A 13,843-nucleotide genomic window follows, 5' to 3' on the forward strand; every position below is an offset into this window, starting at 1 on the left:
AGAGATTGCCAGCGGCTTGAAGCGACATTATCATGATTCCCCATGAGCGTTTCAGGATTTATTGTTTGCAATGCCGTGAGCCGTCTAGCGCTGGTGTTGCTGTCCGCCATCTATGGATCCCGCTGTGGTGTGGCTGGTGACGCCGTCGCATGCTCGCGCAACGTCAACGGCGGCCCGCGCCTGGTTCCAACTTTTCTTCTCCGATTTTTCGCACTGGCATCCGGAGTTCTGCGCATAGGTGGAGTCAACCACCACATCACGCACGCATGCACCGACCGCACCAAACCTGCTATGAGCGACGTAATCTTTCATCATTATATCCTTATCATCGTTACTTGGCACATTCGCCTTTGTCTAGCTACCCGCCATCCGGATTTGTCTCGTCATTCGTTGTTCGTTATTCATACGCATCGTAAACATACCATATCCAACCTCTCTAAATCATACGCCAGGATCTTTGTCTCGTCGCCCAGCCCGACGCAAGACACTGCTGACGCTCTGTCGCTGAAGAAGATGGAAGAGAAGATGTGGCTCGCGTGTTGCTGTCAAAGATTCACGGATGTTCATGTTCAGTGCTGATGCTGTGTCGATGTGGAAAGGGAAGAATCTATCCGGTCCTCCATTCCCGTCGTATCATACTGAGTTAAGTTGATCGAAAGCTGTTTGTTATCTGAAAATGTACTCGGTTTGCGATTCTCTGCTGCTGATGTTGGTCGTATGGCTGCTCTGCATGGTTTGCTCATCTTACGCCGATGAAGAAAGACTCGGAGTGTCTGGTTGAATTTGGTAGGTACCGAGAGGACTCTCTCGTCTATCGATGGTCTCGTTACTTTCCTCACGAGTTGGAGTCTGAACGTCGCTCACAGCTCGCTGACGTCCTAGACCCATCGGACCGCTATAATCTTGCCTGCTCCAGCTTGGACGATGCTGCCGGGCAGCTCTGGGTAGACTCAAGTAGGACACTTGCGAATGAAGACTTCTCGTCCTGTTGCCTTGGTTTGGTCGAGCTGCATTGTAGCGACAATCTTGCTGTGGCAGCAAGTGCTCAGAGGCGGAACGAGCGTTGATCTCTCGCATGAACTCGTCATCTTCATCTTCGAGCTTGGCCATTCGCTTTACCTGCTTGACTTTGAAGTATGGCGTCTTGGGTACTTCCGGCGCGGAATGGACCGACACCGCACGTGGTCGAGGGATATCCTGTACTGCAAAGTCCATGTGCGCGAAATACTTCTCACGCGTAGGGGTCAAACACGACAAATTGGTCTCCTCTCGGTTGCGCACGATGGACATGTAGCTCGAGACAACTCCGATTAAGATGAAAATCATCACAGCAATCGTCAGAAAACCCTGTATGACGATAATAACGATGCCAATCACCGTTGTCAAGATGCGGGCGACGCCGAACCGTGTATCAAAGGCTGCCGAAAGCGCTGTAGTAGCAACCTTGCTGAAACCAAGAAGATACATAGCCATCACGTTGAGGCGCTGTCCTTCGAAAGGCCGAAGAATAACGAAACTGGCGAATGCGACAATTTCAACCACAAGGAGTCCAAATACCTGGATCAAGGGCTGAGTTGATGCGCCGGCGAGGAAGCCTGCTCGAATGAACTCGTAGAATAGCCAGACAACAAAGAACCACCAGCGGCTTCTCCTATAGCGCGAGGCGAGCCACCCGAATCTTGTAGTGTATTGCTCATCAGCATGGATTGATATGGTATCCGCCATGGCGTGTATCGTCCACCAAGGAATCGTAACAATATATACCTCGTCTTCAGAGCGCGGGATACTGCTGTTCCTGGAAATGCTGATCCATGGGACGATCTTGCACACTCTTCGCCTTGCTATGTTCAAGCGGTCGGGTTCAGAGACATATTTCCCGATGCGGAGTCTGGAGAAGCAAGCGTAGGCGGCGATGCTGCCGATACCGAACACCACCGCAACGAAGACGATACAGGCCACTGCAACAGGAGCAGAGAGGGCTAGGTACGAGAACTGAAACATGGCGAGGAATGTCAACATGTAGAACCCGATGAAGACGGCGCGCAGAACAGATAGCATGGTGAAGGCAAGGTAGTGACCTCTGAAGAATGCCAGGCGCTCCTTCTTGACCATGCGAATTCTACTCAGGCCTTCGACAACTTTCAGGCAGAGTATGGAGACAACAATGCATGCAATCGAGATCAAGAACCAGAGCAGTCCAGTCATGAATGCGTTGCTCGCTGGGATACGTTCCGTCGCAAGAGTACCAGCGAATCCCGAATAGTTGCCTGGAAGTGGAAGCCCAGGTTTGACTGGCAGTCCGTAGTACTGGAACCCGCTGCTCGCTTCGACGGACTGGCGCTTCGATAAAGCAGCTTGAAGATTTAGACCCCGAGGAAGCACACCTCGTTTGTATATCTGATGGATGTCGACGCCGCCCCCAAGATTAGGATTGTTCTCGCCCGTACCCGCAGCACCGACTTGCGATGTGTTCCCTTTGTTCGAGCCGATGAAGCCATTGATCATGTTCTGCATTGGCTCAGTGTATATCATACCTCCAGCCCAGGCATAGTTGCTCCAGAAGCCCACGAGGACACTCGGCCAATTCATCGAGAGCGCGCCGGTATAGAAGATGTGATGCCAAACAGCAAAGACGACTGAAACCGACAGTGAATGTGCGTAATGCTTGCGCATATCGGCGATATCGGATCCATAGGCAGCCGTGGCGAACGAAGAGAGGATGGCTAGAAGAGTGAAGACTCCTAGCGTTGAGCTTGCAGCGCTCTTCTGCTGGAACGTGTAGCCGTTGGTGATCTGCGCAGCGAAACAGCCAATCTCATTCTGCGTCGAGTTGGAGAACAGCCGAAGGATGGCCTGGCCTTCAAAGTCGGGGATGCTGAGTGCAATTTCTGGGATTCCAGCGGTGTCGTTCTGGTTAATCGGTGTGATACCTGCCGCCTCGATATGAACGCCGGCTCTAACGGGACAGGCGCTGTTGATGTTGACGTTGCAAGGGTCGAAGGTAAGATCAAAGCGACTCTCTCCATACGCGTAAACACCAATGTTCATCATTATGTCCTCTCTGCGGAGCCCAGTCTCACCTTCCAAGTGGAAGATGATGGTCATGTTGTCCTTGTAGTAAGCGGCATCAAATCTGGTAACGTTGATGGCGCTCTCGCCTAGGCAGTCGCCGTAATCGGCAGTATAGAGAGATGGCTGCCGGTCATCTCTGACCTTCCATTTCTTGCCATTGACGACACCAACTACCCATTTATCATCCTCGTCTGCAGCTGTAGAGCTTGCCAAGAGGAGCAGCAGCAGCAGGTAGACTGCCAGGGAACGAAGGGCGAATCCTTGTCTATACATGTTTCATCGATACGTTGGGGCGTGTAGTGTGGTCTCGGTATCTTTCTTCGTGGTTATGCGGAGGGCGGTAGATCTGGGCGCGAAGCAATCGACGAGTTTGTCAGTATGCGGCGCAACACTCCTCATTTGCGGAGACCACAATAAGTGCGAGCCAACTGAGGTGAGTGACAGACAGCGGTTTGGGAAGAAAGAGCCTGACGTTGACTGTAAATGGTCGAAGCAGAGTATGCGAGTTCAGTTGTGTAGCATGGTAAGCGGGTGCACCATCGCCGACTTCCAGGCAACAGCGGCGAGAGAGTGGGTGAAGAGTGTGGAGTGCGGAGTGAACACTGGAAGACTCAGTGACTGAAATCATACTGGTCTAACGCGGTAGGCGCTGCAAGTGTAAGAAGGCAAGAGCTATTGGGGACTCGTTAGATACGTCCTATGTCGCAAGCGCAACCTTCCATAATCACCATATGCCTATTGTAGCAACAAGTGCTTGATGCGAAATGAACGATTTACATTCATCAAAGAGGTACTTTGCTTCATTGAACGATGCAGCATTGCGAGGCGCAGGTATTGCGTGCTAAGCTTTCCTAGCTGCGTTAGCGTGTGTCTGCCACAGTCTGATAACAGCCGTGGTGACAGTGTCACAGCATCTCGATACTGACAGACTACGAAGCGCCGCATTATGCAGCGAGAAGCATAAAGCCTACCATGAAATCGTCACCCTGATATTACTGATCATGTATAGCCGTCTCGACCACTAAGCAGCATCGTGCTTCTTATGTAAGGTGCGGAATTATTCCCTCGACGCTGACTAGCAGAGCACATGAATACACTACACCGCACAAAGGAGTTGAACAGCTAACAAAAAGAATAAGAAGAATGACAATTAGACATTCGAATACGCACATACATAATTTGTATATATATATACAAATTCTCCCCGGCGTTCTTCCACCAGCATCCATTCCAGACTCCCACCCACTAGTCACAAACCTCACATCTCCTTCAACGTCAAAGCAAATATGCCTTCCATTTCACATCTGCTGTCCCAACCAACCTGGAGAAACATCGGCCTAGGCCTGACCACCACGTTCTTCGCCCTCGGCGCCCTCTCTCTCATTCGCCCCATCACCGCCGCAGCCGCCCTCGGCGTCTACCCCACCACCCCCGAAGGCCACACCATCAACCAAAAGTCCATGACCTTCCTCGGTATACGCGATGTTGCTGTTGCAACCAGTCTGTTTTGGTCAGTAGCGTCACTGTAACGGGATGAAAAGAGATAGGTACTGATTTCATACACCGATTTATAGGCTTCACGCTAGGGGACAGACGAAAGAGACGGGTGTGCTGATGTGCAGTTGGGTGTTGGTGTGTGTGACGGATACATGGGTTGCAGTAGAAGGATTGAAGGAAAGAGGGGACAAGGGTGGGATTGTAGTGTTGGTTGTTGGGGCAGTGATCACCGCTGTGACGGGGTTGGGGCTGTTGGGATTGTGATCGGAGGATGGCAGAGGTATCTGTGCAAAGCGGAAGCCTATCCAACGAGTAGGCGAGGCGATCAACACGGAAGCCCTAAGTAGAGAAGTTTGAAAACATGTGCAAAAGAGAAAGTATTACCATTACGCATTAAGGTGTTATTCTAGGATGGGTACACGTGAAAGGAAACCAGTATCAGCCCATCCAATATCTTACAGACATTCACATGCCAAATGAAGAAGCACGTGAAGGATTGTCTATCTGTATCGTGTGCAGAAAGAATCCTTTGCATCCCTCCTCGTTATTATCCTGCCATGCTCACATTATGCATGTGATGCGAACAAAATACCCTGATCCAACATACTGATCCTACCCACAAGTAGGAAGAAGTATGCTATCTGGTATCCAAGCATCCCCATTCTTTACGCCCTCCTTCACCGATTTCCTCTCCATTACCATTGTTATCTTCTCGTAATTTCCTGCTCTTGGTATCCTACTCCAAAACCGCCATCATGGAAGCCTTCTTCTCTTCATCTTCAACCAACATGCAGCGAGCGCGACAGACGTCTTCGACGATATCGACAACCTTTCGAAAACTGGAGGCTGCGCCGCGGGTTTGCGTGAAGCGTGCGAGGCAAAGATTCGCTCGACGTCCGTGTTCGAGTACGACGAAGAGCTCGATGACAAAAGTTACGGGCTTGATTTTGAGGTCTGTAAGACGTGGTTGTTAGCAAGTGTCTTTCAAGTAGCAACAAAACAAATGCAGCATTACATCGCCATACGAGCTCAGCTTCCAGCAGCTCCACCTCCAATTGCCGATCTCTGAGACACCATGCGCTGAACATAAGACACGCTCGGGGTAGGTACTTACGGTTACTCTTGTCAATGCGTGCACTGATGGAGTTTACTTCGCGATCCAGCGATACGTCCTGAACGCCGAAGCGCTGCCAGTCGCGCAGCAGACGAACGAGATCCTGACGAACTTTGCCACGGCCGATATGGAAACAGAGGGTCTTGCTCGCCGGCTTGATGTGGAGGAAGCGTGATAACCAGTTCATCTGGATCTCTGGTGGACCGGTACAAGCATTATCGTTGTTGTTGTCGGATCCGATATCGAAGTTGGATAAGATGGAAGATGAGCTGAAGTTGAGTGCTGCAGATATATCAGTATGTGAGATGGAGTCCGAGTGATGGAATGTATGCTTACCCCCCAGCTCCATAGGTCTCCTGCCCTTGTCATCCTTCGACTTCTTGCTAAAGAAGGCGAAGAAGCCTTTGCGAACAGACTCGCTCTTCGTAGTAGCTGTACTACTATTGCGCATAGGAAACTCGCTTCCAATACTGCCATCTGACGGCTTGTGGTCATCCTTTGTGTTATCGATGTTCGCAAAGGCCATACGGTCGTTCCTCTCCTTGCGATCGTCAAGACCTTGCCATGCCTCCGGGATCTGGAGTAGCGAATTTGACTGCTTCTTCTTCACTTGGTTCTCTTTGTTCTCCTGCTCGCGCTCCTGTTCTCCGGTATTGCGACGAAACCACAGCGACTTCTTCTTCTTGAGCACTGTGTTCTGCTTTTCGAGGGCGGGAGGGGCGTGTTCCGTAGGTAGAGCCTGCAGATCATTCTGTACATGATGGTATGGCTGGAGGATGGGTATCGCAGGCGCTTCCTGTGTAGCGTTCGTCTTTAAGCTTGTACCACTGCGCTTGCGAACGTTCAAAGGGGCGATGCGGATGGGCGATCCATCGACGATACGAATAGTCTGCGGCAGCTCGGTCACCACACGACGGCCTTGCGGCCTAATAGGGTCAGCGACAGCTCGCTGCTTGGGAACGTGGATTTCAAACCCATCTCCATTGTCAGCCTTTGCCTCCTCAGGAATCACACGAAGCGACCTAGGCTCCGGACACTTGACGGGAGCGGATACTATACGCTTGCCACCGACTGCAGGCAGCATCAAGCGATCGAGGTTTTCGAGTACGTTGTTGATTCGTGCGGTGCTATTCTCATCCTCGTTCAATAGCTGGGCTATCTCTTCACGAGTCGCCGCCAGCTTTCGCTCCAGGAGAGTATTGGGAGTCTCCGCCGGGATCGGAGGCAGTGGCCGATCTCCAAGAAGCCCCTTGACACCAGGTGTGGCACCCAAGGTACTGCCGCCAGAGTCTCGCGTGTTGGAAAATGAAGTCGGAGGGCTGTCATACTGCGAGGCGTCGTGGTAAGCATCTGACTGAACGCTAGAGCCAACAGAAGGAGAATTGAAAACCACGTCCATGAATTTGTCCAAATCCTGGCTGAACTTCCGAGCCTCTCCTTCGATATATTTGGTAGGACTCTCTGGCTTTCTAAGCTTCAAGCGTGGCGTCTCCGAGCTCAGAAGGGTCCTCGGCTTGGGGGCTGAACGGATCGTGCTCGTCTTGCAAAATGGCCTGTAGGACCCAATAGACGTGTGGGGTCTATGAGACATATGGTCGACAAAAGATCCGACTTCAGTCTGCCAGCTGCTAACTGTTGCCGCGGAAGACCGACGATCACGCAGATGCGAAAAGCTCACACCTCGCTTTCCCATGCCAGTGGAGCGAGCAATGACGGGTGGACTACTAGGCCAGTGTGAGCTCGCAAGAGAGGACCGAGGGATTGAACTCCGCTGAACCGAAGGGGCACGATGAGAAGAAGGGATGCTCTTATGAGAGGGAATGCTTCGCGTAGAGCGGCGCGACGTTGCAGAGCTATGCTTGGAGTTGTTTCGTAGTGCCTGAACGCGTAATGAGTTTCCCTTTTCATGTCCCAGAGCAGTGGTAAGACGTTGGTTGCCGCTGCGGCTGCTGTGCCCCCGATGAACTGTAACATTTTGGTTGAGCGGTGCGTCTTCTGGAATGGGAATGATCGGCTGCCGTGAAGCTCGGTATGGGTCGTAGCTAGCCTCAGAGACAGGCGACTCATAGAGGCTATGCTTCGAGTATAGATGCTCGTTGTTCAATATTGAGTAGGCGGACTGCGAACGCTTGTGGTCGTGATTGTTTGTGGGCAGCTCATTTATATCATTGCGTGCGGGTGAATGCCGCGTATTGTGGTGGTGGTCGCTGTTGGAATGAGCTACGGCATAATGCGCGCTCGGTTGGTAGTTCTCAAGCTGGTCGGTGTGGTATTTCTTCAGCGCAGAGTAGAAATACTTCTCTTGGTTTGCTCTGTTCAACGATTAGCAGTTGCACATGTGTATTGTGGAAAACGCTGCTTACTCTAGACTCAGTAGCTTCTGGATCAGGACCTCCTCCTTCTCGCTGTGCCAGAGCGTGCGCAGATACCGCAAGATCTCGCGGTCGACGGTTTTACGCTCTAGATTTGTCCACTCTGCAATCGCAGGGAGGGGTCCAGTCCAGTGATTAACGTTCGCGTTCTCTCCCATGAAGTTTAGCTCTTGCGAATACTTGCGGAGAAAAGGATGATCCCAGATCTCATCGATGGAGATGCGACGGTTTGGATCAGCGATCAGAATCCTCCCAATAAGGTCTTGAGCTTCTCTAGAGATGTTGTCCGGCATGATGTACTTGGCCGCTGCGATGTCGCGAAACAGGTGCTTCAGATCACGGTCATCACCAGAGTAGTTGAAGGGAGGCGTGCCAGTGAGGAGAACAAACAAGATGACGCCACAGCTCCATACATCTGCCTTTCCTCCATCATAAGATGTAGTCTTGATAACCTCCGGTGCAGCGTAATGAGGGCTACCGCAGGGTGTGGTAAGCTTCTTGCCAATGGGCTGCAATGCAGCCATGCCAAAATCGACAAGCTTGACCGTCATGGTATCTCTGTCCAGCAGAATGTTCTCGGGCTTGAGGTCGCGATGGTGGATATTGATACGATGGCAGTAAATCAGGGCCGCGATTATCTGGCGGAAGATATGGACGGTATGGATCTCAATCAGTCCATGCTGCTCGTGGATATAGCTGAACAGCTCGCCGCCTTCGACAAACTCCATGATGAGGTAACTGAGTCATATTAGACGGATTGACGGGGGTGTGCGGTGTGTGCAGTACTTACAGCTCATCGCGGTTCTCCCAGATATCATAAAGGCGGACGATGTTGGGATGATCCAGCAACTTCATAATGCATATCTCTCGTTCAAGGCCAAATGGAATCACCTTGCCATCAGGGTATAGTGAAGACTCTTGCTCAGCACTCTGAATGAGGTTGGCCAAGCTCAGGGCGCGCACTTTCTCTGCCGTAGCCTTGGAGATGATCTTCGCGGCGCCATATTGTCCTGTGCCGCTGTGCCTGACAAGCCGCACACGCGAGCAGCCACCTCGTCCAATGGTCCTTCCCAACTGCCAAGGACCAATGTGTGTCTTGCGGCGGCGGTTTGAACTGGAAGCGTTGGTGCTTGCATTAGAGATTTCGGAATCGCGCTTCGGGTTGTGAGGTCGACCTCCGTGGGCTTGAACAGCGGACAGACGCTTGTTTTCTGGCGAAACGTCCTCGTGCCGAACGGAAAGCGTACCATTTGGAACTATAGACTCGTTGTGGGGAAGCGGTGGAGGCGACGAGGATGTATAACTGTTGCTGCGCTTTTCGTTGCCTCGCTGGGGGCGTGGGCCCTCATTTGCGCGATTGGTGCCGTCACCGAATGCGCGTCGACGCGTGGGCGGGCGACCAAGGAAGCTGGAATCCATGTTTTGTATAGAAGCTCGCAGTTGTCAAGGCGGGCGTCCTCGAGTAGTGCAGCTGTCGTTGCTGTGATGAAAAGGTAAGGCGAAGACCAAGATATGAAAGACAGTAAGGTGAGTGTCCAAGCCAAAAAAAGCTCGCAATGCGTTGTTGAGGTAGTCGAGCTCGCTGTAATGGGTGGGATCAGACAAAAGCCATGACCGGATTCTGTTTGTTGTTGTTTATCGCTGTTGACACTGAGGGCGCTCGCTCGATCGTTTGACCGCCAGCGAGTCCGTTGACGAGGCCGGTAAAGGAAAGACGGCTAGATGTGCAATGCCAAGTGAGTCTGCTCTCGCTCCAAGAAGCTAACAAGTAGATGGATGCATACAATGGACGGGCTATGCAAGTGTCGATGTTGGAGAAGAAATGGACGTTGCGAGGGGAGACTTGTGCACAGACTGGCCCGGTAAAGTGCAATCGAATGCAAACGAGGTCGCGGCAGGAGCAACAACAACACCAACCACGGCAGTGGCGACGAACCTCACAATGAGGAAAGCGTATCTTGATTCCTATATCGGATGTGAACAGGACTTTGGAGGTGTGGCGTCATAGAAATGGACCAGTCATTGTGAAAGATACCAGTCATCATAATCCCAAAGAAGATGAGATTGGTGAAACATCCGGCCGATAGGAAGAGACATGAGATGACGGTCGAGATAGTGATTTTTTTCTCACCTACCGTAGCACAGTGTCATTCTAGAACCTTCTCATGCAATTTGTTCGCTTTCCTTGAGACATATTCGATAGCAGCTCTTGATCTTGACCAACATGATCTCTTGTGACAAGTCTTCTAACCTTTCTAGCATATGAACATAACGTCTACAGCAAAGTTCAGTCCGGTGGGATCGGTTGGCTCTTCTTCAATCTGGCAGATAGGCTCCAGTTCTGGAAACAAGTCTTGGGCAATGTCGTCCGCTGGAGCATCTCCAACGCCCGCACTGTAAAGGCCCCCAGGTTGTGTTTTTGGCTCCTCTTCGTTCAAATCATCCGAGCCAGATTCACTGCTGCAATTATCTGTGAGATGGTCGTCCTCATCCTCAGTATCCATGTTACTAATCTCTCCAGGGACATTTTCTGGGCTAAAGCTATAATCCTGCCGCTCTATCTGAGAGGCGATGTAACGTGGCTCGAGTGGAAAGACATCATGCCTGACACATGCCCAGCAGCCATTCGGGCTCAAAATGTGAAACTTGTAACCCTTTTGCATGGCCAAAGTTGCCGCTGCAAGTCGGGCCATTGGATTTCCAAAAGCACGAAGAACACCACCTCCGACCGGTGCGTCCAGAAAAGCTTTCCAGCTGTCGACTGCCTGCATGCTTTTCGGAAGGTGGCTCCTTTGTTTCCGCTGCTCCACATCGTGGTCGCAATCTCCGTGGTGTGGCCATGTTTTTTGCGCCCTCATAATGTCAACGTCTCCCACCCAATCGCCGCCATCGTACACGGAGACGTTCGTCTCGACGAAATATGCTTCAGAGTCACGATTACCGCGGGGCTCGACGTCAAGTGGGAGCTCATATCCAGTAAGAGAGAGATGAAGAGACGTGGCCGAGAAACTGTCAACAAGATCCCCATTGAATTGCTCGTACTCCACGACGTACTTGTTGAAATCGTATTCTCGCATACGGGGGTCATTCGGTGATATCAGTAATGCGAACCCGGGTCTGCCAATATTTCCTGTCAACCTCTTGATAAGATATTTTGAACTGGGTTTTGTGGGATCTTCGAGCATTTGCGATGCCACAAATATTGAGTTATTGTGTGATAGTGCTAGTACTCCTTCCAACTTGTACGGATCTAGCTGCATCTCTCCAGTCTCGAAGAACGCCACAGCAGTGAAGGCGTGGTTGATCGTAATTGGAGATGGCAATTCATGTTCAGGTATTTTGAGAGGGGCTGACGAATACGAACCCCATGCGTATTGAGCCCTTCCAATTTGAGATATTCTTTGGAAAGGGGCTGACCAAAGCGACCCCGGTACGGGTTGCGATGTCACTCGCAGATCAACGCAGGCACCAGGTAGGCCTTCATAGATCTCTTCTACATGACTCAGAACCTTTAAACTTTGAAAGAAATCGTTGCCTCCTGCTGACCGAATTAGCAGCTGCTGAGTCAGTCTTGCTACCTCAACCAAGCCTCCTCTATAGAGGCGAAGGAATCCGGAAAGTGTTATTGCATTGCGAGAGAGTGCAGGTTTACCGCGTTTGATGGGTCGGTAAATAGCAGCTTTCCCTGCATCTCCACAGACAAACTCAAAGTCTTGTATGCTCATGTTGGGACCTGGTGGTAGCTTAACGATACCATGGTCTTGAAGCCCAGAGATCGTTCGAATCTTTGACGGGTCTATAGTCGGTCCATCCATCTCTGTCGCGACCGAATAATCGACAGCGATGAAACTTTGGGGCGAGTCGAGCTTGTCGTCAATCAGCCAACTGAGATGCTCTTGATTGCCGGGGTAAGGTTCTTCGGTTCGACGTCTCTTGTGTCCAACTTGTCGGTTGCTGGTTCTGAAGACGGTAGTGCAAAAGAAGACAGTACTGTCGTCGTTAGGTTGCCGCGCAGGACTGTAACGAATGATGCTTCCCTTGAGACTGGATCTGTCTGGGTGGTTATTGGCCCACCATCTGAGAAAGTCGATCCGGCGCTGTATTTTATCGGGTGTAGGGAAGTTGACGACGTCAATGAGAGAACGCATGTCTGTGAGGCCGAACAGAGGAAGCGGGTGCTTGTCATGCTTTGCTAGGAAGTTCGAACAGCGGCGGATGCCAAACATAATCAGGGCCATTCCGTGTTTTTTCTCCACCTCGCTTGCTTGTTGGAAAGCCTTGCAGCACTTTGCCAGTGAAACCAACCAATCCAACTCTTGTATGTTTCTCATCTGCAAAGGATCATTGCTGATGGAATCATCAAGCAGAATGATACATTGCATCGCAAGATCGATATCATTGTTCTCCATATTCCACGAGGACAGTACACTCCCAAGTATAACATAACGGAAGTCTGCATAAGATACTTGAGAATCCTTCATGCCATGACGACGCTCTGCGTTGACCGGATCCCCATAGAATCGCATATGGGCAAGCGGAAGAGACCAATAAATGGTTTCATCTGGACACCCTTCTCTACTCCCCATGCCTACTGTGATCATACCTCCAGGAGCAATCAATCTGTCCTGCTGAGGCACATGATAGGTTCGAGTTCCAACGCCCAAGACAGTCATGTCTGGATAGAGGTGCCAGGAAAGAAGTCCTAACATGACATCGCCGTCATTAATACGTTGAGGACGTCCCAAAATCAAGTCGTTCATCGCTTTCATCGCATGCTTCCAGACTGCCATCACAGAGGAGTACAGCTCTTTATCTCGGGATACTGGCAGATTAGCTCCGTCAATGACGAGCCTTAGGTTCGTTTGCTCGAGCTTTTTTACACTATCCGCATATTGAAGCCATGCTCTAGATGACATATTAGCGGGTTAACCACTCTCCAGAACAGCGTGATCACCTACCTGGCACTGGCGTCCCATTCGTCCAGCTGTTTTCTCTCAATGTGAATCATGGACGCAGCTAGCTCATTCGCATGTAGCATAGCAGAAGAACCCACCTTTTTACTCAGGATGGATTTTCTTTGCTGGACAAGCTCCTGCCAGATAGAGATCGCTTGTGACCTCTTCCACATGCGGGCTAGCAGGCAAGCAAGCAAGTGCATAGTCACAGCTCCATCGCCCGAAGTAGCTGCAGCTAAAATGCTTGTGCCATCAGCGCCGATGTAATCCGCGAAAGCCCCATGAACACTTTCCTGAGAACTCATCGTATTCTCTGACGTTGCTATCTCACTGGCTCGCTTCCCGTATGCTTCAAGCAATTCAGGAACAGCAGGGATCTCTGACTCAAAAAGAGCGAACAGCTTTCGAGCCGTGCTGTGTATCATGCCGTCTTCTGCCTCAGCCTTGCGCTTTGGCGAAAGACTGGAGCACAATCCCATGAATTCTGGAGGGGCTTCGAACCTGAGCATAGAGAAATCCAGATTAATATTGACGAGGGCTGCTGTGTTCTCCTGGGCTATGTGCATGATAGCGTTCGTTAACTTGCCAAGGCTAGCCATGGTCGCTTCCAGGCGGCTTTCGTTCGCGATTGTGTGGGTAAGACAAGACGAGTCGAACTGAGTGTGAAACCCTTTGAAAAGCTTTTAAAGCTTCAAGATTATCGGAGCCTTAGAAAGTCTTCCTCGAGATCTTGCTGGGGAGTGGCTGTGTCAGGCAGCAGGCTGAGAGAGCAGTCTCTCGACCCCGCGATATGTGCCAACGATGCTGGCGAATCGTGCGGCAATACCTATACA

The 13,843-nt window shown here is 51.1% G+C and overlaps 3 protein-coding genes across 3 annotated transcripts; all 3 read right to left on the reverse strand.

Annotated features, from left to right (window-relative positions):
* Positions 1–744: 744 nt before the first annotated feature.
* J4E82_010934 (uncharacterized protein) lies at positions 745–3,345 on the reverse strand (the record flags this gene model as incomplete). Its single annotated transcript, XM_051737144.1, has 1 exon — positions 745–3,345. The coding sequence occupies one exon, from the start codon at positions 3,343–3,345 to the stop codon at positions 745–747; it is 2,601 nt and encodes an 866-aa protein (XP_051583102.1).
* A 1,960-nt stretch (positions 3,346–5,305) lies between these two features.
* Positions 5,306–9,474, reverse strand: J4E82_010935 (uncharacterized protein; the record flags this gene model as incomplete). The annotated part of the gene is made up of 5 exons (XM_051737145.1): positions 5,306–5,523; positions 5,684–5,965; positions 6,020–7,995; positions 8,047–8,793; positions 8,846–9,474. 5 exons carry the CDS (start codon positions 9,472–9,474, stop codon positions 5,306–5,308), a joined length of 3,852 nt encoding a protein of 1,283 aa, XP_051583103.1.
* An 836-nt stretch (positions 9,475–10,310) lies between these two features.
* On the reverse strand, positions 10,311–13,609 carry J4E82_010936 (uncharacterized protein; the record flags this gene model as incomplete). Its single annotated transcript, XM_051737146.1, has 2 exons — positions 10,311–12,960; positions 13,014–13,609. 2 exons carry the CDS (start codon positions 13,607–13,609, stop codon positions 10,311–10,313), a joined length of 3,246 nt encoding a protein of 1,081 aa, XP_051583104.1.
* Positions 13,610–13,843: the final 234 nt, after the last annotated feature.

Source organism: Alternaria postmessia (assembly GCF_024291825.1).
Source record: "Alternaria postmessia strain BMP 2775 chromosome Unknown scaffold_153, whole genome shotgun sequence".
Lineage (NCBI taxonomy): Eukaryota > Fungi > Ascomycota > Dothideomycetes > Pleosporales > Pleosporaceae > Alternaria > Alternaria postmessia.